Genomic DNA, 26,774 nt, shown 5'->3' with positions numbered 1-26,774 from the left:
CGGGTGGGGCCGGCGCCGCCCCGGGGCCGCCTCTGCTGCGGCCGCAGCCGGGGCTCGAAGGGACGTTCTGGCGGTGTTGAAATAGCCTTTGCAGGCCGTGGGCGATGGGGAGAGCGTCTTGCTTGGTCGCAGCTGGTGAGGGATGTACGCCTCTGTCCTGTACGAGAGGGTGCTTCCCCCCGCGCTTCCGGACCAGCGGGATTTACAAAGTAGCGCTACCAAACGCGTCTGTGCAGTACACTGCGCATCGCTGTAAGGCGTGTTTTAATGTGTGAAAAGCTACCGAGAGTTCCGTGATGGTGAAAGTTCTAAGTGATTTCCTACAAGTCTTCTTTCTTTTTTTCCTTCTTCTTTTCATTTTTTTCTTTTTTTTCTTTTTTTTTTTTTCCTTGAAAATCTGCTCTCCTTCCTCTTCCAGAACATAAAGAAGCTTGAATAAAGTTACACAGGAAGCTCTTGTGTCACCATTGCTCAGGAGTATTGGTGAAGTGATGGCCGCAGCTAAGAGCCTTAAAATGCAAGGCTTTTCTATATCACCTCTAGTTACTTGTCAGATTCCTCAAGGAAGCATAAGCACTAGCCATTTGGGATTTGCAGTTCCTGAAAGATCATGGCTTATTTTTGATGGATTTGTTAGACATAAGTTCAGAATAGGAAATGTTGGTTACATAGCAGCCTATGCATCTGAAATTTTTCCTAAGACTCACATTTCTGTTGAAAGAGGTTTAAGCATAAAAGCCTATAAACAGCAATGGTTATCAACCTTAAATGGTTGATAAGTATTGCTGTTAAAGAAACATAATTTTGTTACTTGTAGTTAGCATGAAGTTAAGCAAGTTAAGCAAGATACTACTGGAATAAAGTTTGGGGATGGGATATGTTTGGGGATGGGATATGTTGTAGAGATGTTGTATCATTGACATGAAAATGTATGTATTTAACCTTTCTTTTTTTTTTCCTTGTGCAGTTAGCAAATAAATACTGGGCTCCACATGTGAAGAAAACATTGTCTTTTGATGTAAAGGTAATTACTTCTACTGGAATTTTGTTGGGGGCTGTAAAGGAATGACAATCAACCAGTCTGTGATGTGCCAATATTTAGTGTTGCTTATTTTATATGAGACTATTAGGAGACTGCTTCGAAGGTCAACTGTTGCTTGAGACACTGTAATTTGTTATGTATTTGTAATTTATAAATGTAGGCACTGTCAGGAAGGTATGCTGTGGCATGCAGTTATTTTGTATTCTATTAGGTTTATTTTGCCCAAAGTTATGAGGGCAAAAGACTTTCATGCATCTCCTTTGAGGTGAAAAGATGCTTGAGGGGGTTCTACTCTTAGAAATCAAATGAGGATGAAAGATGCAGGTATTACTGAACTGTATTCTTTCTAAAAGCTTCTTTGGTAACCTTCCATCCGACAACTTTATTGCCATTCTGGTGGATATGTGCATTTTGAATGTTTAAAATTTGGCATAGTGTGTTGCAGGGTACTTAATTGTTAAGTTTCTTTTCCTTGTGGATGTTTGCCTAAATCTCCGTTTAGCCTCAGTTTGTTTTGTAGTATTTGTGATAGTTAGGACTGTAGATTGTTAGGGTGTATATCAACAGCTGAACTGCATCTCTGTGTCATGTGGTGTCAAAATGTGCCAGACTGTAAGTCTGTTACGACTTATAGTGCAGGTTCTTTCATTCTTGTTGGAAAAATTTATTGAAAGTATTTTAATAGCTGCAAGCAGAGGGTATCTAATTCAGAGTAAAATGTCTTAATACATTTTGAATCACATTAGTGGGTATATAAAAGTCTCTTAAATTTTTTTTCCATAGGTCATTGAAGATATATATACAAAAGAAATTGTCAGGTCAAAGTAAGTAGACCGGCTGCTTTCTCTTATTTACTACCATTCCAACATTATCAATGTTGGAGTTGTTTCTAATGTTTGATAGAGTACTTTCAAACTCATCTATATGTTGAAAGCAGATGAAAATGACTCAAGTGCATTTAAGTAATTTAACCATGATGGTATTTCAAAGTCTGAATGTAGTAACAAGAGAGTTCCTAAGCCCATAAACCTTAAACGTGATGGTTGGAGTGAATATTTTTCAGACCCTTTCCTTGGTGGTCTGTTGTCTTTTATGTTGGTTTTGTTGTGGTAGTTATAGAAGGCTGATCTCTTCTTTTGTCTCTAAGGAATGTAAAGAAAAAAACTGCTGCAGAGTGCACTGCCTCTAGCTTCCTCCTCTGTTCTGGCTGCTCTTACCAGATTCATTAAGGGAAAGTGGTTTCAGTGAATTGTACTGTTAGAAGAATCCAAGATACACTGCATTCTGCAACTCTCTGTGCAGAAAAGAGGTGTAACTGTAGCTGGAGCTTTTTGGGGAAGATTGAGCTCTGCAGAGAATTCTCTGTATTATTCCTGTATGAAAACAATCTAAGAATTTGTCATATGGAGTCAAAGCAAACTTCCATTGCCAGTCACTAAGAAAAAAACACCATTATGAACAGATTAAATATATAATTGTAGATTTCCAGGAGATGCTCTCATCCGCTAGCAGTTTGTATCATCAAGGCTATTAGAAGTGGTGTTTTTATATTTGAAAGGCCTACATTAATCTCTTTTAAATGTGAATGTAATTGCTTAATGGCTCTCTATGAACTTTAGCATCTCCAGTGTTACAGCAGTTGCTTCTGCATTCAAGTGGTTGCTATTGCATGGAAATGTCAGGACAGAAGTAATTCCTGAGGGTTTCTACAAGTTTCCTTATATAATGAAATAAAGGAAAATATAGTCATTTTCTATGCAGCTGTGTCTGGGAGACTTTCTTTCCTGTGTTAATTGATTAATTTTTCCTTTTTAGGTTTGCGATTAGAAAGATAATGCTTCTTGAATTCAGGTGAGCTAATGGGAGGGAAATTTGGAGTTATATTTTCCTAGGAACCTGTAAAAGTGAGAAGCAAATGCAGGGCAGTAAGACAGTTTGAAGGTAGTGTATTGATTCATACTTTGTAAGGCCTTGAATTGTGTACTGAGGAAAATTAAGTGAGGAGACGTTAGTTTAAAGAGGAAATAATTCCATAAATGTAAGTGACATCTCAGAGTGTCTTGTTCTGTGATTCTCAATTTCTAGTGTAAGTGGAGCACCGAGAAAAAGAGTATGAATGAAATAAGTGAAAAACTTGGGTCTGTAATTTGGAATGTATCATTAAGCCTTAAATCAGAACTCACTGAAATCAGAGAAGTTTTTGGATTATGTCTCTTAGTATGAGATTAAAAATGGATTGTGGTGCAGCAGCGTCATTAATGTTTTCTTCTCATGAAAAAGAATGGAAATCTGTTTATCTATTTGTAGTTCACAACTGCTTCAGACTTTCCTGGAAGAATTTACAGAGTATGTATAAAAAGATGTAAAATAAATATTAGCAGTATGTACTTAAAACCACAATATATTATGTTCTGTTTGGTTCTTATATCTCTCAAATCTTAAGAAAAAATATGAGATGTTTTTTGTTTGAGATGCATTATATATTTCAGAAAGGCTCAAGTCCCTAAGTTAGCACCAGTAACTCCAAAAGGACAAACTTCCCTTGGGTTTTTTTTTGCATCTTAATTAGAAAAAGTGCAGAAGAATAAATGTCAATTGTGGTTAAGGGTTTGACACTAACAAATGGCACGCAATGGACTTCTGGAATTTGTATGTCAGCAGTAGCACAGAGTCAGAGGTTCCTGTCCTTTCTGTGAACATTGTTAGTATCATCAGTTACTGAGTCTAACAAGTTTTGCTTCAGTGACCTAGATGAGAGGTAACTTGAGGAACTACTCACAAACTATGAAGATGGCTTTTGGGGGAAGGAGGGGAAAAAAAACCTTGTGGATAACTGCTTTTTTAAATGAGTGACAGATTATGTGGGTGGCTGCAACTAATGAAATACTCTTTATCTCTTCACAGTCAGTACCTTGAAAATTACCTATGGATGAATTATTCTCCAGAGGTGTCCAGTAAGGCATATTTAATGTCAATCTGCTGTATGGTGAATGAGAAGTTCAGAGAGAATGTCCCTGCGTGGGAGGTAACTGATTTCAATTGCAGCTAGAATTGACTTTGATCTGCAAGTTGCAGCTTTTACAGTGTGCTCACTTACAGTGACAGAAGGTAGAAGAGCTTGTAGAGTTAAAAAGGAATGGTGCCTCAGCTGGAATACCTCATATGGTGTTTCAAATTTGGTGTTCTTTTTTGGAGAAGGGAATGGACAGGTGAAAAATTACTTGATTCCTTCTGGTGTGAAAGTCTTTGGTTCTGCTGTGAGATGCTGAGCATTATCACCAGCATTTACTTTTTTGCCACTTGACAGAGGCTGGGTATTTACAGAGAAGTTCTTGTTCTGATATTGAAGGAAAAAGAAGGATTTCTATATCTGTATATTCAGTAAGGCACCACGAAAGTTTAATGCATTATCCAATAAAGCCTTGCTTAAAACGTGCATATTGGTTTCTACCTTTTTTGCTTTATATTAAAATAATGTCTTACTCTTCTTTTGTGCATATTGTTTGTTTGGTTTGGTTTTGGTTTTTTTTTTTTTGGTAATAATAGGTTTAGAAATTGTTTAATGTTTCTACAAACAATCCAGATTTTACAGGCCATCTCAACGACAGAAGCCTACTTATGCATTCTTTGCTGGCATTATTTCAGAAGCACACTTAGTTCAATGTGTGTGCCATTACTTGAGTGTTGGCAAAGCACAAAGGATTAATAACTTGATTAATAACTTAATATTATCTGTGTGCTTTTCTTCTGGCATACGTACTAGAAATAAAATGACAGGTGCACGTTATGTTCCAAGCAGCCTAGTTAAATTTATTTGGTACATGACTGCCCTTGTAAAGGGACTACTTTATCTTGGTAATTATTCAGTTTATCTTTTTCCTGCTCAGGTAGCTCAATGGAAGTTCCAGGACTATAATTAATCTCTGGTGGTTTTTACTTGCTCACTTTTTGCATGTCACTTAAAGCTGCCATAGCATTGGCCAAAACCTACCATTTATCTTCTAGCTGGGAGATGTTAGAGTATTTCTGTGCAGTCAGGAGGTGAACATCCCCACAAGACTTCACCTGTGCTTCTTGTTTAGTTTGTCCTGTGCATCACCTGTTAGACTATGCAGAAGGTATAGGGGGAGAATCCCTTGTCAGAAGGATATCATTAGTCTGTTTTGCTTGTGCTGCCTGGTTAGAATAAATGAAAATGAAAAAAACTGATCCCTTCTTTTAGAGATTTAAATGGATTTAGAGAACTTCAGCTATGTTATGTGAATGAAGATTGAAATTATTTCTATCAACTTGATTCAAAGTTACCTTCCTCTTCTATTCCTAGACATTCAAAAAAAGGCCAGAACATTTTCCTTTCTTTTTCAAACGCATACTGGAAGCATCGCTGGTCGAAAATGAGAGTGAGTACTCTCTGCATGAACAGACAGTCCTGCTGCTTTTCCTTGATCACTGCTTCAATAGTTTGGTATGTTAAAAGTAAATGTAAATATTTCCAGTGTGTTTATGCTGCTTTGTGTTTGTAGCAGTTTAATTTGAGCAGTTTCTTCTTACAAGACAGATGAAGCAAAATTCCGATTTAAGGAAAACACACTACCAGAGGGCTTTTACCCTCTGTTTTGACCCTGACTTATCTCTCTCTGCACATTTGCTTTTCTCTGACATAAGGTCGTAGATGAGACTTGCAACTGAAGGATTGGCAGTTAGACAATTAAAAGACAGGATTTGATATAAATTTTTGTTTTAAAAATGGTATTGTAAAATTTATGTATTTATATTTGAAAAGATGCTTTACATTTAAAACTGATTAGTTACTACTGTGCTCTCTTTAGTTTGCCTAAGAAATAGCGCAAAAATTATTTCCATTAATTATTGAGAAAGACAGTGAGGCTTTTTTCACTTTTGAAACCAGGTTTAGATACAATTTTTATCTGCAGTTCTCCTGAGTTAGTTTTAAGAAAGCATTAGACCAACTTGTGTTCTCAATTTATGGTTAAAACAGAGTTAAAGATCCTAAGTAGCAAGCAGGAAGAACACTTTACCTGTTATATGTAGCAATGCTCTCTAACCTCTTTTGCTACTGGGCTTTTTCCTTATATTTCATGTGGGGTGTATTATCCAAAATCAGGGTCTGCACAAATAAAATTGTCTCTCAGATAAAACAACATAAAAAGTGTATTAGTTGATTTTGGGAATGATTTTGGGAGCCAGTAACCATCTTGAATTTTAAGTGTATAGTTTATTGAGATACTGTTTTTCTGTAGTGGCCATGATACAATGAATCTTCATTTTAAATAGTTTGATGGTGACTACAGAATCCTTCTTGCAGAGCATATTTCTAATACAACATGATAGGGAAGCTGTTGAAAGTGTGCCTGTAAAAGCACACTATTATTAGAAGCTGCCCTTTTTTATGAAAGGCAGAATGGAATAGTCACAGAAGTGTTTTTAGTGAAGAGCATTGAAGTTTGAAGTTTCAGAATGCTGAGAATGGAGTATTTGTCCATGAAGACGTACTTAAGATGTTAATTGAAATTTTTCAGTAGCTCAGGAAAGAAGGAAAACTTTGTGGATCCAGAGCATAGGCATAGTTGGAGAGAGCACATTTGAACTGACATGGGCAATATGGTTTGTTTCAGACAATGGGAAGAGTGTAGAAGTGAGAGAAACTTGATAAATTAAGGGCTCCAGGAGACAAAGAACTGCTTAAAAACAAGTAGAGAAAGCACGGTGGGTGAGTTCAGGAATAAGAAATGGTGAAAGAAGGAACATCAGTTCTCAGCAGCTTTCGTCCTAAAAGTACTTGCATGGATGGGGCCCATGGTGAAGTGTTAAGAACTGACAGACTCCATGAAAAGAACCTAAAATACAGAGTTGCCTCTGAGTAGGGTTATCGTGCAGGTTCCTGTTAGGAAATTGTGAAATCTGATAAAACAATATAAATATTTTTGTCAGATTTGTACATAGATGTATTTTGTAAGACAGGCGTATCAGAAAACATAAGAATGTTCTAAAAATTTTTATCATCTGTGACTTTCTAACAGGAGGTGGATTTGATCAGAGGACAGGTGCAGCAGCTGATTTCCTTACCCATGTGGATGGCTCTACAACCTGTAAGCATAACACTGTTAACTGGCAGAGCAGTTTTCTAGGCAGTGTCCAAATCCTGTACAGTAAATTCTCATGGAATACTGTTGAGGAACTCTAATATTTACAGCATTGCTATGGAATTACATTTTTGTCTGCTTTGCTAAATCCTTTTTTTATTGCAAATTTCCATGTAATAATGTTTTTTATGTAATTTTTCAGAAAACTGAGCTTTGTTGTTTATGGCTTCTTCAAGCTATAATTTATAGACAAGGCCATGAGGTCACAGGGAGGCAATGGAGTTGACATCTAGTCAGGGCTGGACTCTTTAGCATGATTTCATTTTTGTTTCACAGTGATACTTAGTGAGAGTAGCCAGAGACAGTTCTTTATTTCAGTTTGTTATATATTTTTTCCTTTGTTTTAATAAAAAGACTGGACTGTATTTTTATCTCATGAAAACAAGGTTCCTTGGTGACTGAATATCACTTTAACATTACAGAATCGATTGGAACAAGAGTTGAAAAAGACACCAAAACTAAGAAAATTCTGGAATCTAATTAAGAAAAATGATGCAAAAATGGATGAAGAGTCAAGAACGCAGTATGTACAGAAGCCTTTTTTCCTTAATGCATTCATTGTGTTTCAGCTAAAATAAATTGTTTCAATGAAAAATGTGGTTTTTGAAAACCTGTGGCCAATGAGGATTCATCATACGTGGTCTCCTGGAAGCTGTTCTGTTTTTCACTAGTCTTTATGTAAAATACTGTTATAGAACTTCATATTTTATTTGGTCAGTGAATTTGTGATTTCAAATGTTAGAACTAAAGGATGAAAGCACAAAAGAATATTCATGTCGCTACTCGCTTCTTTTCATGACCTTTAGCAAGTGTTTCACTCTTAGGTATATATAGCTTATGCAAGTATTTCAATAAATGTGTGTCTATTTCACCAAAATTAAATGTTCCAATGCCTTTGTGCTGCAGTGTGCTAATGTGTAGGAGGGGACTGACTTCTTCTTGACACAGTAAGAAGCATAGGTTGTTAATCAGTTTCTGTGCCCAAAAATGTAGGCTGCTAATCTGTCTTCCTGAGTGCAGAGAGAAAAGTTATCATCTAAATAGTTTAGGTGTGTTTCAAAGCAACCTACTATCAGTATAATAATTTTGAAGCAGCTAACTTTGTATTTGTGAAAGCTACAATATACTATTCTAGTCTGCATTTAAGGAGTATTAATTCTTTTGTCATATGTCCAATTTTAGAGCATATCGAGAGAGAAGATTTCTTTCACAGCTCATTCAGAAATTCATTTGTGTTCTAAAGTCAATACCTGTCTCAGGTAACTGTCTTTCTTATGTTACTTTGTTATCTGGTAATCTGTTTGAAAATCTTTTTGTGTTGCTGAAGCAACTAGTCCTTAGGATATCAGCCTGAGGTTGGAGAGCTTACTGAGTTGAGGCTTGCAGGGAACACTATGCCTGTCTGCATGGATTTCATATCAAAATGAATATTCAAATCTGTATATTCCTTAAAAATTAAACAGTAAAAAGCTACTTTAAATCTCCTTCTATTCAGTATGTACTTAGTAAAAACAATATTTCTGGGAATTTATATTCTTTACTGTGTGCTTAGAGCCTTAAAGCTTACTTACTTAAGTACTTTACCTCGTTAAATAGATGGTATAAATGGGTATCATAAGGCTCTGTCTGTTCATACTGTTGATTTACAGTAAGAACAAAAGCCTAAGTGAAGAGAAATTCTGTAAGATTTGGCTGCTCTTGAGTCATTGTGACAAGCAAAATTATCTCCTTGCCTGATTTAGAAAGGAAAAGTGTTTGTGGAGGAAGGTGTTAGCCTTTTAACAGAAAAGGATTATTATGCTCTAAGCACAGCACAATTTGGGTGAAATCAGTTTCCAGAGCTTTGCTTTTTCTGTTAAACTCTTAGCAAACTTCAGCTCTTACCTGAGCTGTAAATTTTGTAATGTGGCTTCCTCAGAAAGGATACTTATCCCTTCTGTTTTCCTAATTATACTAAACCTGTTTTAGGAAATTTACTTCAGCATTGCTTTGGAGGCTGTAAGAGTTGGAAAGTCATTAAGGGAGATGTAGTGTTTTGACACAGTTCTAAAGGCCCCTTAGTAGTCACCTCTGAGTACCTTTGAATATGGTCAAGGCCTTTTGCACACATCTTGTTTGCAGCTTTTAAAAATGTATTTTTGAGTACCTGGCATTAAAAGTTCTTAACAAACATAATGGGCAAGTGATACCTTGTATAAGTGAGCATTTTTGTTTGTTATATTCAAGGTTTTTCAAAGCAGATAAAATCATTCCTGAAATTCTGGTTCTGTTACTCTTTCATTGTTAACCAGAATTTTTAATATAAGAAAGGATTGTTTTAAAAAGAGAATAATATTTTAATTAGCTTTTAACAAGATTAAAATTAATACTTTTATATTTGTAGCATTTATTTAGTTTTTAAGGAGTTGTTCAAGTGTAAGTATATTGTGATGTGGATCAATTTAAACTTTTTAAAATTTTTTTGTCTAGGTCCTATTTCTATGGACAAAGTTCATTATTGTGAGAGGTTTATTGAACTCATGCTAGACCTTGAGGTAAGTTTTTAAATGGATTCAGCCAGTTTCCAGGTGTACTTTTCTAGGGTTGAAGTGCATGAAGTAATTATTACAGCCTTATTCCAAATAGGAGGTGATTATGTCACAGCTTTGCATATGGTTGTTTAAAAGTGATTTTCCATCTGTAAATAAGAAGTTGTAGCATTGCATCCATACTGGGAGCTGACCAGCAATGTTGATAAGCCAGTAGACAAAGCTAGGATCCTAAAGTGCTCAGTGATGAGGGTTTAATTGGAATAGAGGTAATAATACTGGCCATTTCTGAAAATGTGTAATGCTTTAATCTGGTAGGAATAATTCAGAATTATTCTTCCCAGTGCATAACAGGTCACTTAAAGTCTCTTTTGTGTTGTTGGGTTAAATCCCAGAAAGCAGCAGTAGTCTGAAATACAAACTATTCCCATTTGGCTAGACTTCATTATTTAGAAGTACCAAGTCTGGGGATCTGCAGTTTATTAGAGTCATAAGGTGTGGAGCAAGGTTTTGTGAAGTTTTTTAGCAGATACCGAGGAAGTGAGACAGTTTTAAGCGCCACGGTACCAGTATTAAATGGCATTAATTTGCAATTTTTTGCATGAGTAATTATTTTAGAGTAACTTCAGATTCAGAAGGCATTGTCAAATAAAACAAGCGTTTTCTGAAACAGTATCACAGGGAACTTTAAAATGCTTTTGTGGTGAATTTCTGCAGGCTCACTCTTTTAAATCACTGAAGTAGTCTGTGCTTGTAGTTGCAATAGATTGAATAATTTAAATTAGAGCTTGCTGTCTTATGTATGTAATATACTCTGGTGAGAGAAAACATGTTGGAAGGTGAACTAAAGTCTGTCTGACTTAAAATGCTTAGAAGCATTTTTAAGATTGGTTCCCTCTAGGCATTACAGAAAGATTAGAATTCAGATAGGTTTATAAAGCCTGTTCAAGTGACTGTAACAAACAAACGAGAAATTAGCTGTAAATTCAAGTCTTATTGCCTTTGTAGCATGTACTGAGTTAATGGGCTCTTTTTACTTGGCTTTTTTCAGAATATTACTGTTTCATATTACAGTGTATATGCTGCATATCAAAACTGGTGATTTGATAATTTGAAAGTAATAATTCAATGGAGAGTTGTTACGGTTTTATGAGTTTGTTTTCATAATTATTGTACAGGGCAACCAGCATTTTCTACTACAGATTCTTTTATTTTCTTCATCTCAGTTCTAAACATCATGCTGATGGCATTTTGGCTTTCTAAATTCAGTCTGTAGAGAGCAGCTAATTTTTCACTTAAATTGTTGTGGTCTTCTACTGTATGCTGTTCAACATTTGCTACATATAGCAGCTTAATCTATTTACACTGAGAAGAAAAGATCTCTATTTGTGTTGTTACTAAAGATTTGAAAAATACTTGAGTATTTTGCAAAGAAGAGAAGATACCCTATCATATTTAGAAGCAGCAGTTGACAATTTTAAGGACCTCAAGCTTAAAATTCATTAAGTTAGTGTAGAAAACAGACATTTAAAACAATGCTGAAGCAGTTTGACTTATCATTTGTAGCACACAATCATTCTGTAGACATTTGGTAGTAGAATAATTGCTTTATTTAATTTACTTTTTGACTGGCAGGATGAATTCTCACTTATGGCAAGTTCATGTCATGCTTCCTGTTACATAAAGCACTGTTCCTAGCAGCTTACCTGCATCAACCCAGTGTCTTGGCATACATAACTGCTGCTTTAATACCTCTGTGAGGGTATTAGGTATGCAAATAACTGCAGCAATCTATCTTAATATGCCTTCTTGCAGTGGAAAATCCTGAGAAGCCAGGACTTCTTACTTTTTAAGGAGTCGGTTGTATTAACATGATGTTATTTACCACAGGCTTTGCTTCCCACACGGCGCTGGTTTAATACAGTGTTGGATGACTCCCATCTTGTTGTTCACTGTTACCTGTCTAGTCTTGCTAAAAGAGAAAAAGAGGGTCATCTCTTCTGCCAGGTGAGATACAAAGTTCTTGAAAAGAACTTTTTCATTCCCTTTGTTTCTGAATGCTGCAGTTGGTTTCTTTTTATTAAAAATAGGCTTTTGTTTGATGCAAACTACATCTTTATTTAAATCTGTCACACAGTATTTTTTTCTTACCTGTACCTATGTGTGTGACTACTCACATAGCATTTCATGGAATCACAGGATGGCTTGGGTTGGAACAGACCTTAAAGATCATCCATTTCCAATGCCCCTGCCAAGGACAGGGACACCTTCCACTAGGTCAGGTTACTCAGAATCCCATCCAACCTGGTCATGAACAGCTCCAGAGATGGGGCATCTGTGGGCACCCAGTTCCAGTGCCTCACCATCCTCACAGTGAAAAGTTTTATCCTGCTGTCTAATCTAAACCTGCCCTCCTTCAGCTTAAGGCCGTTCCCTCTTGTTCTGTGACTACATGTTCTGTGAAAAATCCTTCTCCATCCTTCTTGTAGCTCTGTTTAGATACTTTAAAGGAAGCTATAGGGTCTCCCTGGAGCCTTCTTCAGGCTGGACAGTCTGAACTCTCAGCCTGTTGTTACAGAAGAGGTGGTTGGGCCCTACAGTAAACTCTCTGGACATTTTCCAACAAGGTTTTTAGTGCTGGAGATCCCAGAGCTGGACACAGTACTGCAGGTGGGGTCTCACAAGAGCAGCGTAATATTTCTGCTTCTGATTTTTGAGTTCTTAAAAGTACAAGCTAGAAAGCAGTGCAGCTTCTGGCATGCTTTACGACACACAGAGCAGAAGTTGTCACCACTGCATTCTTCTCTCGTTCATTTTGACTTCACACAGTTTTGCAGTGCAGCTGTTTTTCACTTCTGTACTTCAGTTTACTCTCTCATAGCTAGTACATTGTTTTTTATATGGCAGGATCTGAAGATCTGTCCCCTTTCCTGCATCTCAGCTGCTTTTCCTGCTGTTTGCTGTCCCCCATCTCTGCCGCTTGTTCATTTTCTCTGAGTGTCAGTATTGATGGTACACAAAGGCAGCAGCACATCTGAATAATTTTCTTCCTCCAAGTTAAATAATCCTATTGAAAGGTCAGATGAACTTCAGAGCTGCCATCAGAGAGGGCAGAAAGGCACAAGGCCTCTCCCTTTCTGTAGCAGGAAGCTGTAAGTTGGGTTCTATGACAGCCTCTGGCTAGATCACCTTACTGTGATGAGTTTCAATTTCAAGCCCTAGTATATCAAGAAACCACATTGCTTGTGGACAATACTGAAATTTTGATGGCTTGCAGATGAGATACCTAACAAAAACGATTTTGTGCATCAGCCAAGTATAAAATTCAGATACTACTCCCAGTTCTTCTAGAACTTTGAGGAGTTCTTGTTTGTGCATTTGTCCTCTTGAACTGTGGTTTTGTTTGTAGTGTTCATGGGGTGTCTCTTATTGTTAATCCACTAATTTATATTGATGATGTCTCAGCTTTTAGATATGCTCAAATTCTACACTGGCTTTGAAATCAATGATCAGACTGGAAATGCTTTGACAGAGAATGAGATGACTACAATTCACTATGACAGAATTACTTCTCTGCAGGTAAGTAGAGGATGAAGTGCTTGTGAGAGACAGAGGATTTGGTTTTGCTGTTGTAGTCTAATTTGCATTTGGAATAGGCAGGAGGTTATTTCCTAAATCAAACCCCTTATTTTCCCTCTTGAGTTACAGGAATAACTGTAGCTTGGCTGTCTGTAGCAATTGAAGATGTGTAATGCTTCAGCATGGTGGATGAGACTATAACTAATTAATATGCTCTAGCAAAACATCAGCATTTTTGACCTTGTGTTACCAAAATGAACTGTTCCTGTTAAGTCTGTTAAGGGGAAGCAGAATGCTGTAGGACCCCGTGGTGATGCAGTAGGTGGCAGCATTTCCTCAAGATCACTGTGCACATGTGCCTACAGTGGTCCCTTGTACAAATTCACTCACACTTTTTAGAATTGTTTGCATCAGTTTTAACAGAACAATTCAAGGAAGCATGGTTAAGTTAAACTTGTTCCTGGCTTTTCTTAGTTGCTTGCAAAGCTGTGTATCTGCTTCCTTATGTTTTATTTTAATGACAACAAATGGTGGTAGAAGGGTGTAGTAAGGAAGATACTGTGTCAGAAGTAGAGGAGTAACAAATAGGTGGCGTTAGGAAAAACGAAGATTCAATCTGGCTTGTATTTCTATCCTGGTGGGGTCCATAGAGTGGTTCATGTTCTGAACCAGAAGAAGCTGTGCTTTTTTCTAAGTATTTAAACTGTTATTAAATCATTTCATTAATATGCTTACATCCACTTTTCATGCATGAATCCTTTGCAGAGAGCAGCGTTTGCACATTTCCCAGAGTTGTACGACTTTGCACTCTCAAATGTAGCTGCAGTAGATACTCGTGATGCGCTGGTGAAGTTATTTGGACCTCTTAGGTAAGTTAGCAAACTGAAATTGAAATTCTTGGTTCTCAGTATGATTAAACTTAACAAGTTTCCAGGCTTTTTTTCTTCTGACTTCTCATGTGCGTAGCCAGTAGTTAACATCTAACTTGTTTACTTTATTTTTTTTACTCTGTTCTGTAGAAGAACTACAACAGAAATCATGAAAGCATGCCACTGTATTAACTGTACTGTATTGTAAATGCTGTGAGTAAAAGGATAGCAGTATGTATTTTGACAAAGGCAGTGTATGCTTTGTTGCTTGCTTCTGTGTCAGGTCTTGAAATAATACAAAAATATCCACCCCTTGCCATGTATATTGTAGGTGAGGGGTTCAGCTTACACCTTATACACAAACTTCACTTAAAAGCCTGACCCGTAATTGTTTAGCTCTGGTCGAATCAGACAGCTGGAGTTTTCTTTAAGGAAAAAGCAGCTTCAGTAATGCTCTCCCTGGTTTCAGTGTGACAGAGGCTTCTTGTTTTCCTTTCGCTGTGCAGCTCCAACGTTCTCCACCAGGTGGCGTCGTACCTGTGCCTGCTGCCGCCGCTGCCCGAGGGGGAGGACACGAGCCACGAGAAGGAGTTCCTGCTGGAATTGCTGGTAAAAACATGATTAATGCTCCTTGCACTTCTTCTGTTGAAAACTCAAGGCATAGCTACATCCAGCAGCTACACTGCAGTACAGTAGTCGTTTAGAATGTTTTCTGAATCACCTGTGAGCCACAGCAGTGTTTTTGCAGTAATTGGAATGTTAAGATGGGGTTTAAAAGCATATAAATTAAGTATTCGAAAATGCCTATTCATAAATATAGTTTCTATATTTATGTGGTTTTTTAGGTCAATAAGGAGAGCCTTGGAAACAGTTTTGAGTTCTTCTGAAAAAGTTTTTGTCCCATTTAAAACCAAAAAGATCTGCTAAAGTAGATCTAGATATTCAGTATCTATTTGGGCCCCAAACCAATTTGAAATATTGTTTGATGCACATCATGGTTTTTTGGATATTCAAGGTGTAGCAATACTATTGTAGGCTTCTAATTTGATATCAGAATACTGTAGCTGTTTTTTAAAATCTCATTCATGAGGTTTTTTTGTGGTTGATTTTTTTAAAAACAGTTCGTGTGGTTTTCTGACGTATTGAGGGTAGTGATGTGCTATGGCTGCCATGGAAAGATATATGTTCAGATAACATATTATAGTATTGGATAGATTTTTTTGTGTCCCAAAGAGGAACCAAAGACTAACTGTTACTGAATGAGTAGTATTAGTTAGGTACTGACCATGTTTTTAATGGAAAGTAAAATAAGTTTTCCTTGAAGTTGATTCTCTACTGAGCCTTGACTGAGTATTTTCAATTCTGTTGTGCCATTTTTGGTCTGCTGAATACCCAAAGGATTGTTTGATTCTTGTACTATGACGAGTAGTTGGACTATGTGTTTGTTCATCTTCTGATGTCACTGTTTGCATTTAGTTATATTAAAATATTTAATTAGAAAAATATTGATGGAGAAAACTCAAGTGACCACCTTATGAATTATTGTTTGTTTCAAAAGTATCTTTATTGTTCCTTTTTTACTCAGAGGTTTGAAATGCTTCCTTTTATAGGTTTCCCGTCATGAGCGACGAATATCTCAAATTCAGCAGCTCAACCAGATGCCTCTCTATCCCACAGAGAAGATTATTTGGGATGAAAATATTGTGCCGACTGAATATTACTCTGGAGAAGGTATGATTAGTAGTTCAGTAAATGCTGCAAGTAAAAAAGGAATTCTGATGTATTATGTTTATTCTGTCCAAGAAACTTACACACTGTAGTTTGGCATCTTCCAGTATCTTAGAGTAAGATCAGGGGGTATGATGCGTTGTTCTAGTGCTCTGAACTATTCAGGTTCTTAAATGCAGGTCAGAGCAGCTCTACTGTCATTCATCCTGTTTTGGGTGGTTGGCTTCTGTGTGCTGTGTGGTTGTGTTTGATCAGCCAAATGTATTAATGGCAATATGGCTTACTGTGGGGGAGGGGAGAGGGGGCAGGAGGAGAAGGCAGATGATCCTTGTGACTTTAATAAAGAATTAAAGAAATTTTGTTAATGACGAGATGTAATTTTGTCAAGTAACATTGGTTACTAGTAGAAATATTTCCTCCTGTGGTGAACACTTTTGGAATTATGGTATTGGTGGTGCTGTTGTGAAGTATTTCTTTTGCTGTCAGACTGTTAAAAGTATTTTTTTCTATTTTGCTTCTTAGTTTAGTTTACACTTTTTCATCTCCATGTATCCTCCTGTCCTGGTTTCGAACAAGACAATGTTGGTTTTGTGGTATTTTAAGGGGTTTTTTTGTGATCTTAAAAGTAACTAAATAAGTTTGGTCTAAAATTTATGTAAGAGTAATTTTAACCGAAGAATGTTAGGAGTGTTGTTTCTTTTTCCTTTTAGAAAATGAGGGAAGAAGAATGTCTCTCTGATGAACACTGTGAAGCCTTAAAGAGGTGTTGCTTCACACCTTGCCCTTTATGCATATAACTAGCTTTACAGGACAGGGTTTCTTACTTGGTGTTGGGAAATGTGTTAAAGTATTTTATCACCATCAGGCTTTCCACAATATAAATTACTGTTTTCTGCTGCCTTTCTTCACTGCTGTTCTATCTCAGTGCATGTGAAATCAATATGTAGTACCTATACCAGAGAAAGGTTTCAACAATGATATTGCAAGTTTCAAAAGCAAGATGGTTTCACAGGTCTTAAACATAGGTATCAAACTGGAATAGTAGTCCAGGAATGTTAGATGAGTAGCTTACAGGAATTAAAATTATGGAAAATTTGCATCTAAGGCTATCCTAAAACAATGGAAAAAGCTTTAGGACCTGTCTAGGAATTCTAAGACTCTTTGTGTAATAAGATCTAATCTTCCTATGTTTTTCTTTCTCGTTTGATAAACAAACCAGTAACAGAAACTTTAGAGATGTGTGTTAAAATTTGATTTATTGACTTAACGCTTTTTTCTACATTAATGGTTTTTATGGCATCTAATAAACATAAAGCATGGGAATAGGGAAATTGTTGGATGGTTTTTATTATTTTATTAGACTTTTTCATAATTTTTTAATGCTAACTTAATTGTTGCATTTCCAAAGACTGTTACTTTGTTGTGCATTTGATTTTCTAAACTTCATTTAGTTGTCTGAATACATGGATGGATTTAATATTTAAGTAGTTCACTGTATTAGTGCTAGAAGGATGAAAATTCCTTCAATCTTGTGCAGATTCTTTTAGAGAGAACCTGAAAAATACATGCTTTTTAGAGGTGTGTATTGATAAAATGGGTAATTTTTAGAATCTCCAAGGATAACAGCTATGGCAGTTGTAAATAAAGTGTGTATATATGTATGAATTCATAGAAACAGTGTATTAATTCATCCTTTTTTTTTGTTTGTCCATCATCCCGTAAATCCTTAGGCTGCCTTGCACTCCCCAAGTTGAATCTACAGTTCTTGACTCTCCATGACTACCTGCTGAGGAACTTCAATCTTTTCCGCTTGGAGTCCACCTATGAGATCAGACAGGACATTGAAGATAGTGTCAGTAGGATGAAACCATGGTAATATTTATTAACTGGTGCAAACCAGTCAGTTCCCTTCTAATCAAAGTGTGTTTAGGAATCAAAAACTGATACTGTGTTTGTACTAAGTACATAGTAACAAATGTGTTTAAAATTACTACATAGATACTGTGGTTTGTACTTACTCCTTCCATAAGGTGTTGCCATGCCAAGGGTTGATATTTTAAGGGTTTGTGGTTATGTATACCTGCAGGTATGTTAAAGGCAGCATGCTGGATGCTAACAAAGAGCCTTAGTTGTGTTAAGATGGATGAGTTAATTTTCTGCTGAATTGACAAAATACACAAACGTCATAAACTCATCTGTTTGTGGGAGATGTTACTGAGTATTCTTGAATTTGCCATCTGCCACATTTTAAACCTCTTTTGGTTTAAAAGGCTTATTTGGTGTGATATCTTTTATATTCAGTACTTGCTTTTTGTTACCTTTCCTTTATCTTCTGTCTCTGTGAGTATTTTTGAATAATGCTAGCATAATTTGCCTTTGTTTTTTGAAATATAAGTCATGTTATACTTTGATTCTAAAATGCAGAATTCCATGAATCTAATTCAGTAGCACATAAAGTTAAGAATTCTACTTTCTCTTAAAAGTTACTGTGGGGTAAATTTTTTCATAGTTTAAAAAAGAATTTAATCTGTTATCAGCTAATGACTAATAAAATTTTGGTGTTTATTTCTTAGGTTGTCAGAATATGGAGGTGTGGTCTTTGGTGGATGGGCTAGGATGGCACAGCCCATTGTCTCTTTCACAGTGGTGGAGGTGGCCAAGCCCAACATTGGTGAAAACTGGCCCATGCGAGTGCGAGCAGACGTTACAATTAATTTGAATGTCCGAGATAACATCAAAGATGAATGGGAAGGTACTTAACATGCTTTGAAATAAAGTGCTCAGAACAGGTGCTCGTCAAAATACATTTTGATGTAGTCTTATTTGTGAGAAAAGGAGGTTTTAATCCATGGTACAGATTTGTCAATCCTAATACACTGTTTAGAAGACAGTTACTCAAATTCCAAGTTTAAGGAGTTTATATTTTCATAAAGTGAAGTTTGAAATAATTACTTAGATGTTTATTGGGAACAGAATGTTTATTACTTCAGACTGATGTCAGTCAGTGACCAAGTGCAAAATGCTGTCCTTTACAGGACTGTGGAAAGTTAGTTTAGCATTTTAAATTATGTGTATGCTAAAAATGTCATATTGAAAAGTATGGGGAAGGTGATGTCTGTCTCATACACAAATGGAGAGGGCAGATTTTTATTTATTTCAAACCAGTGCATTTCAGCAGTTTACAGTGTGTTTGAATATTATGAAGTGCTGACTGTACCAAATACTGTTTCTTGTAAGTATCCACAGGCGACACTTCTTTTGCTTGGGGAATTGAACTTTGTTTGACTGTGTTGGCAAGTCACATAGAAGCATGCAGTTGTACTTGTATTATCAGTAAATGTCACTCCTTTCTCTTTTGTTAGAGAAACCTGATAAACGTGCTGGAGCTGCATAGTGTGATTGCAGGTCACGTAGCACAAATGCTAAAGCTGGACTGTGTGATAAATGAGCAGATGCTGCTTTGGGGCTGTAGATTTCTCTTAAAGTAGAAAATCTAGGAGGATGGCAGAGAATTCACTATAATGATGGTATCTATATAGTGATGCACCTAGCTTTTTAAATACTAAAACAGCCTCTATGATTTGTAAAAAATCATATTTTTACTAAATCAAAACTGAGATGAAGAATTCATAAATCATTGCCTGACTTAACAGGATCTTGATGAAACTGCCTTCTGTGGAACAGTATCTGGTGCTTAATGAGGAATTATTTGTCTCATGAAAAATACAGCATGTTTTCTGAACTTTGAAGGTGTCTTAGATCTCTGAGACTCTGGAGGTGTACTGGAGAGAAAATTTAGTGTTCAGAATTACGTTAGCAAATTGGAGAAGCAGCATTTTACAAGTAGGATGTATTTCAACAGGGATGATTAAGCAAGAACAAGTCACTGTACAAATACATGCTGGGGGAATAACTTACCAGGCAGTACCTCTGCAGAACAGAAAGATCAGAGGTCGTCATTGCTAACAAGTGAATGTGATTCCCCAACATTGTGTTAGTACTGAGGGAAAAAGACAAAATCTCAAGTTATATTGGAATTTATAAACCGGAATATTACAGTAAACAAGTAACTTGGTTAAGTGAGCTTTTACTCTAAATAACTAAAGTAACTTGGTTTAGGGTTTTGTGCCCAGTTCTAGGCACTGCACTTGTTGTAGAAAAAAGAAAGGAACTGGAGGTTTGTCGAGAGGGAAGCAATGAGAATAAGATGTTAATGCTACACTTCTTTAGGGATGATTGAAAATAACTAGGTAAAAATAACTGGAGTAAGATTATTGGGAGAAGAATAATCTTGAAATAATGTTGTTTCTTATGAAAAAAGCATTCAACTTCTACTTTTTATATATATTATATCACAGTGTCCTATGGTTTTGTATTCTCTTAAGTTCAAGGCATATTTTAAGCAAAACAAAATATATACAGGTGGGATTTTATTTAAAAGAAATTTGAGGGCGTTCTTTTATATACATGTTAAGGAGTTGATGAGGACAGTGCCATTCAATCAAATCCCTGCCTGTTCCTTCTGGGGCTCAGGTCTGCGCAAGCACGACGTCTGCTTCCTGATCACGGTGCGTCCCATGCAGCCCTACGGCACCAAGTTTGACAGGAGACAGCCTTTCGTGGAGCAGACTGGCCTGGTGTATGTCAGAGGCTGTGAAATTCAGGGCATGTTGGATGAGAAGGGGCGTGTCATTGAAGAAGGTATGATATCCCAAAACTTGTTCAAGAGATTTATCTTTCTGTCTCTGTTTTTTTATATTTAACAGCCTAATTGATAATTTTTCTCTCTTGAATTAGTTACATACGTGGAAAAAACAAACCAGTTTCAGCCTGTGAAAAGTTAACTAGTTTCCTCTGGTAAAATCTAATGTAGCTATCTTAATTAAATAAATCCAGTATTGAGTTAAGGAGTAAAAGAGATTCTGTTCAAAAACTATTAGAATAATGCAGTGAAAATGTATCCATTGCTATGCAGAAATTAGTTTCATCATATGAATTTGTCTGAATTTCATTTGAGGAACAATTATGGATCACTTATTTGAATGATAATTTGCTTTTAGCACTGAGTCAAATTCTAATATTGCTGTTACATTATGGGCAGGACCTGAACCAAAACCAAGACTTAAAGGTGATTGCAGAACATACAGAGTATTTCTGGACCCAAACCAGTATCAGCAGGACATGACCAACACAATCCAAAATGGAGCAGAAGATGTCTATGAGACATTTAATATAATAATGAGAAGAAAACCAAAAGAAAACAATTTCAAGGTAAGATACTTGCCTCTTAGCTCTTAGGTCAGAGGGATGGAGCACCTCTTCTGCGGGGCAAGCCTGAGTTGGAGTTGTTTAGTCTGGAGAAGAGAAGGTTTCAGGGAGATCTGACTGCACCCTTTCAGGAAGGGGGCTTATAAGAAAGATCAGGACTAACTTTCTTATAGTGGTAGTACAAGGGGGATTGTTTAATAACTAAAAGATGGTAGATGCAGACCAGATATAAGAAAAATATTTCATGATGAGGGTGGTGAAATGCTGGAACAGGTTGCCCAGAGGTGGTAGATGCCCCATCCCTGGAAATTTTAAAGGTCAGGTTGGACAGGGCTCTTGAGAAACCTGGTCTGCTTGATGATGTACCTGCTTATTGCAGGGGGGTGGACTAGATGAGTTTTAAAAGTTCCTTTCAGCAAAAACTACTATATGATTCAGCCTCAACAGTGCTGAGCAGAAAGGAAGGAGCCACTTCCCTTCACCTGCTGGGCAAATTTGTACTGTAGCACAAAGTGCTGTAGGCCACCTTCACTGTGAGGGTGCATAATTTTATACACCTCAAAATATTTCTTACTCAGTTTCTTTGCTTTTTAGACCTCTGAGTCATTAATGTTCCTTGAGTTTTCCATTTTGGAAAAGCAGCATGAATGAAAAACTACATTTCTTTTGGTGCCTTAAAATCATACACTGCAGAATTGAAGTGATTTTCATTTTGAGGGATTCTGTAGCAAGTTCTGTGTAAATGGATTAACAAGTAGGCAGGAGGACTTGGACTTTTTTTTTTTCCTTTCTCTATCTAGAAAGATAGCTCTGGTGTGAAGCAGCAGCTTGCAATCTGCATGGACCATTGTAGTGCCATCATTTGTGCTGTGTTCTTGCAGCTAATTTACAGGCAAATCCCAATGCAAGCCATTTTATGCTGGCATTTATGAAAGTCTCATACCTTCATTTTTCCAGGCATTCTAAGGCATTTCCACATTTATCACATTGCTACCAGTTTAGGTATGTGCATTCCATGTCATTTGCAAACCTTTCTAACTTCAGCTGGAGAAAAGAAAACAAGATGATGCTGTGATTAGTGTAGACAGTGTATGCAGCAGATGGAAGGCAGCTTGAAGTTTAAAGCTGAGCTTGTAGGAGAGAAGACAAGGGAGCTCTTGTACAGTCCTTGTAAATTAAGCAGATGAGACAGCAGAGAAAGTGCAAATACAGTGTGTTTGCTGGAGGTGACACCACGGTGTCACTACAATTGGTCAGCAGTGTTAGTTCTTACAGGAATGAATGTTACTATTTTTACATGCATATAAATTACTTTTTGAAAAGCTGAAGCAAAGTTTTTGTGATGTAGAAACACCACATTTGCTGCTAGGAACATATTTCTTGCTTCCTCTTAGAAACTGATCACTGGGTTTAGAAATACTACCTGAAAATGTGACATTGTCTGATTTCTTTGTGTTTTTCTTAGCACAAACATATTATGCTGTGCTTAATATTTGTTTGAGCCAGGAGTACTTGTTCTATATTTGCAACAAAAATATAAAAATTCTTATTTAAAATGGGACTTGTCCTTCCATATATCCTTGAAGTAATTCAGGCTTCAGACGTGTAAGATGCCTTCAACTTTGTAGCTTTGCAAGTCTGTCACAGAATCCACAGCATGATTGTGACTGGAAGAAACATATTCAAAGAATGGTTAAGGTTAGAGGGACCTTAGGAGTTGATTTAGTCCAAGACCTGCTTAAAGCAGAGTCAGCTAGAGCAATTTGTTCAAGATCTTGTGGCTATGTAGTTGGAATTGGATATGTCCAGTGATGGAAACTACATAGCCAGTCTAGACAACCTGTTCCAGTGTTGCATTACCTCTACAGTAAAAATATTTTGGTGTATTTAAGTGGAATTTCCCATAATTCATGTCCATTGCCCCTTTTCCTTTCACAGGGCACTACTGAGTGGACTCTCATTCCATTGACCTTACTTCCTCCCACTGCATTTTTTTTTAATACAAATCAGTCAAATTCTCCAATGCTCCTTGAGTTTTGTATTCTTGAGGATGAACAATCCCAGCTCTCTCAGCTTGCCAAACAATAGATTCTCCAATCCCTTACTCATCTTAGTGGCTCTTTGCTAGACCCATTCCACTATGTCTGTGTCTGCTGTCCTGAGGAGCCCAGCACTGGCCAGAGCCCTCCAGATGTGGTCTCACCCACGCTGAGTACTGGGGAGGAATCAGGACCTTAATAGAGGTTGACTAAGCAGGGACGGTGATCACATTACTTGACTCTTTGAATGGTACAATATAAGCAGGAAAGTAAAATCCTACCCTTTGGAGGTGGATATATAAATGTAGACTATCTGAATAAAATTCTGTACTTTGATTTGACTGGCTGTTCTTTTACAAGTTTGGCATTTGAAGGTTCTGTATTGTATTCTGGTGTGGACAGCTGATGCTCTGTGTTTGCCATTCATTTGTGTCCATGTTTGGTGGCATAGGAAATCAGGGGGTCTGGAAATCAGTGCAGATACATGGTGAGCAAATGCCATGTTTCAAGTGAGATGGTTCTTATAGAATTTTTAGCCTTCCTGTTAAAGGGCTACTTGCCACAGAAGTAGTAGCCCTTTAACAGGAAGGCTAAGATTCAGCTACCTCTTAGTTAAAAAGCACACCTTGTGTGCAAATCTGGGGTCTGGAGCATTGGTATTTTCACAAGAGGGGATAGGAGAGAAAACTTACATAATCGCAGATGATTAGATAAATTAATTAGTGGGTGAAGAGCAAATGCTTGAAGGGAGGCTTTAAGCTGACTGCAAGGGTGAAGTTTATAGGCATGTAAGAGGAAACCTTAAACTGCATGGGGATCTTCTATGTGTTTTTCCCTTGCTGTGAATGTTCTGGGATGAAAACTTTACTGATGATTATGGTCATCTTTACTACCTCTTATTTTATTCTTAGTTTAAGAATCCCGTGCTTTGATACTGATGTTTTGTTGCATATGTACACTGTCCATATATTGACTCAATCTAACCAAACACTGTCAATTAAAGAGTTCTATTCTATAATCTTAAAACAGATTTGATTGATCTTCAGTATGATTTTCACTTGGTAAAAAGTCAGTCTCTTCAATCCTATTTTTTCTGGCTTTTCTTATTTATAGGCTCTTCTGGAGACTATTAGGAACCTGATGAACACAGATTGTGTGGTTCCTGACTGGCTACATGACATCATTCTTGGATATGGAGACCCAAGTAGTGCACACTATTCAAAAATGCCCAATCAGATTGCAACTCTGGATTTTAATGACACTTTCCTGTCCATTGATCATTTAAAAGCTAGCTTTCCTGGGTACAATGTTAAAGTCACTGTTGACAATCCAGATCTGCATGTACCCCCCTTCAGGTGATCTCAATATTTCAAGTACTTCTTGATATTCTTGCTGAAATGTGTTTTCAGGTGGCGTTATGTTCAGGGGTTGAAAGGAGATGCTCTTTCTTTTAAAAAAAGATGGAGATATGTTTAGATTATATTTAGATATGTAAGATTTAGATAGTTACATGATAGAGTTAACTGTACCACAGCAAGACACAGGACCAGCTTGTGTTCTCTTCTGTACAAAAATGCATCAGAGCAGTGCTTGTAGATCAGCCTACAGAATATATGCAAAAAACAAAAGTATGAGATAGAATCAAGACACATAGTACTCTCTTCTGTATTATCGTATCTAGCCTCCTCAAGATCAGACTAGAGAATTTTAATTACATAGTCTCCTTACATGTCTCATTACAACAAGCTAAGAACAGCAATTTCAACACCAGTTAAAATTTGAGCTTTTGGAAACACCGTTCAATCAACATAAAGGATTAAGTCTGAAATCCCATCATGCTTATTTTTAGAAATGATTTCTGAAATAGGATGCCGTTGGCAGGTAAATGAGATTTACTCGTTTTGTTTTAGTGGTGCTATTGTCCAACATTTTTAGACTTGACAATTCTGCCTCTCCTGGTGCACTTCCTTGAATTTTGACAACTGAATTTCACAGTGCATAGTATTGGAGAACAGTTCCTTCAGCTGGAAAAACTACATCTTTTCCTTGTGAAGGAATAAATCTGTGGGGGGAAAAGACACCTTTCCCCTGCAGCAGTCAGCTTTTATCGTGACTAAATTGAATCTTGAAAAGCAGGGAGTTAATCTCCCGAGCTTTTTTTGGAAACACTGCATGGAGAATTTGTGTGGAGAAGGCACTAACACTATATAATGATATAAAAATAGTCTGAAGGTATCAGGAAAAGATCTCACAGTCAGTTTTCCTCAATGACCTGTTGTTCAGTTTCAGTTCCTATTTAAGAGAGATACTGCTCTTTATGAAGAGCTGTTGCTCTTCCTACTGCTACATTTGTCCTGTGAGAGATTATTATTTTTATAGGTGTCTGCATTTTGGATGGGCATTGGGATTTCTTCACCTGTGATTTGTTTCTGAATTAGAGAAACTTGCTAATATATATAGAAGTCTATAAAAATTTGAAATTGGAGGATAAAAACCTTCATCTGTTGGAATAGTTTGGAACACTGACATAGCTTATGTTCTGTGATAGCTGTTTTCATGTCCCTTTCATTTTCACTTATGAGCTTCTTGTCTTCAGTGTTCTTCCAGCTGGCTCTCAGCACTGCTCCTGGCTTTTCCAGTTATGAAAAGAGTGCTTTTGACACACTTTTTGTTTAATCAGCTTCATCAATTCACTTGTCATTTCTTTTCTTTATTCTCCTTGAAACTTTGTCATTTGCAGCAGTTGTTTCCCTGTTGTATGAAAGTTTGTCTTAATGGTGAGAAAAAAATCTTTATCACCTTCTGAGACAGTCTATGTCATAGTGAACTGTAACCTTAAATTATGCGTTGCAGGATAACTTTCCCAATGAAGGAAGGTAAAGGAACGAAAAGAAAAGAGGATGGAAGTGAAGAAAACCCTGAAGAAGCTAAAACACTGATTGTAGAGCCTCATGTTATCCCAAACAGAGGACCATATCCATATAATCAACCAAAACGGTAAAAAAGGGATGGAAACTTATTTTCAAATTATAGCACATGCATAGCAGTCCATTTTCAGAAATGAGACTTGTTTGTTTTATATTTGAATCAAAATTGTCCCCCATCTGTGAAAAATTTATTTTATTGTCCCCCATCTATGAAAAGAGTCCCTTGAAGAACAGTGAGAAATACAGTCTTTAGTGGTTTTTGTCTCAGGAATTTGAATATTAGGAAAGTAATTCCTAAATAATTTTATAACATTCTCTGCAAATAATGACTAAAGACAAACAGGCTTTTAGGTGGAGTTTGTTGTCACATGGACAACATGATTTACGGTCTTGCTCAGAAATTTCAAGAGTCTTGTATCTATAAAAAGATAATTGTAATGCTGATTTAATTTGTGCAAAAGTTTGCAAATGTGTAGTTCAGGAAAGATACAAACAATTAATTGAAATAAAACTTGTTAAAACAATTGCTTTTATCAAAATTGTTGGCAAAATCTATCAATTATCTGGTCTCGTTTTGCTTTGTTACAGCAATACTATTCAGTTTACCCATACTCAGATTGAAGCCATCCG

At 36.7% G+C, this 26,774-nt stretch overlaps 1 protein-coding gene across 1 annotated transcript in view; it reads left to right on the top strand.

Annotated features, from left to right (window-relative positions):
• Nucleotides 1-104: 104 nt before the first annotated feature.
• The window catches only part of AQR (aquarius intron-binding spliceosomal factor), a 46,351-nt gene continuing 19,681 nt past the window's right edge, over nucleotides 105-26,774 (top strand). Inside the window, exons 1-22 of the mRNA XM_031064730.1 lie at nucleotides 105-257; nucleotides 968-1,024; nucleotides 1,826-1,866; nucleotides 2,858-2,893; nucleotides 3,947-4,067; nucleotides 5,367-5,507; nucleotides 7,084-7,152; nucleotides 7,629-7,729; nucleotides 8,389-8,465; nucleotides 9,676-9,740; nucleotides 11,625-11,741; nucleotides 13,200-13,313; nucleotides 14,079-14,182; nucleotides 14,689-14,791; nucleotides 15,793-15,913; nucleotides 17,641-17,782; nucleotides 18,484-18,662; nucleotides 20,444-20,611; nucleotides 21,012-21,181; nucleotides 24,331-24,572; nucleotides 26,071-26,214; nucleotides 26,733-26,774. The exon at nucleotides 26,733-26,774 is cut by the window's right edge and continues 10 nt beyond it. Coding sequence (XP_030920590.1) covers nucleotides 105-257; nucleotides 968-1,024; nucleotides 1,826-1,866; nucleotides 2,858-2,893; nucleotides 3,947-4,067; nucleotides 5,367-5,507; nucleotides 7,084-7,152; nucleotides 7,629-7,729; nucleotides 8,389-8,465; nucleotides 9,676-9,740; nucleotides 11,625-11,741; nucleotides 13,200-13,313; nucleotides 14,079-14,182; nucleotides 14,689-14,791; nucleotides 15,793-15,913; nucleotides 17,641-17,782; nucleotides 18,484-18,662; nucleotides 20,444-20,611; nucleotides 21,012-21,181; nucleotides 24,331-24,572; nucleotides 26,071-26,214; nucleotides 26,733-26,774 — 2,507 coding nt within the window. The remainder of the gene's footprint in view (nucleotides 258-967; nucleotides 1,025-1,825; nucleotides 1,867-2,857; nucleotides 2,894-3,946; nucleotides 4,068-5,366; nucleotides 5,508-7,083; nucleotides 7,153-7,628; nucleotides 7,730-8,388; nucleotides 8,466-9,675; nucleotides 9,741-11,624; nucleotides 11,742-13,199; nucleotides 13,314-14,078; nucleotides 14,183-14,688; nucleotides 14,792-15,792; nucleotides 15,914-17,640; nucleotides 17,783-18,483; nucleotides 18,663-20,443; nucleotides 20,612-21,011; nucleotides 21,182-24,330; nucleotides 24,573-26,070; nucleotides 26,215-26,732) is intronic.

Source organism: Geospiza fortis, unplaced genomic scaffold (assembly GCF_000277835.1).
Source record: "Geospiza fortis unplaced genomic scaffold, GeoFor_1.0 scaffold54, whole genome shotgun sequence".
Classification (NCBI taxonomy): domain Eukaryota; kingdom Metazoa; phylum Chordata; class Aves; order Passeriformes; family Thraupidae; genus Geospiza; species Geospiza fortis.
Note: the sequence above shows the minus strand (reverse complement) of the source record. Positions and strands in the feature narration are given on the sequence as shown.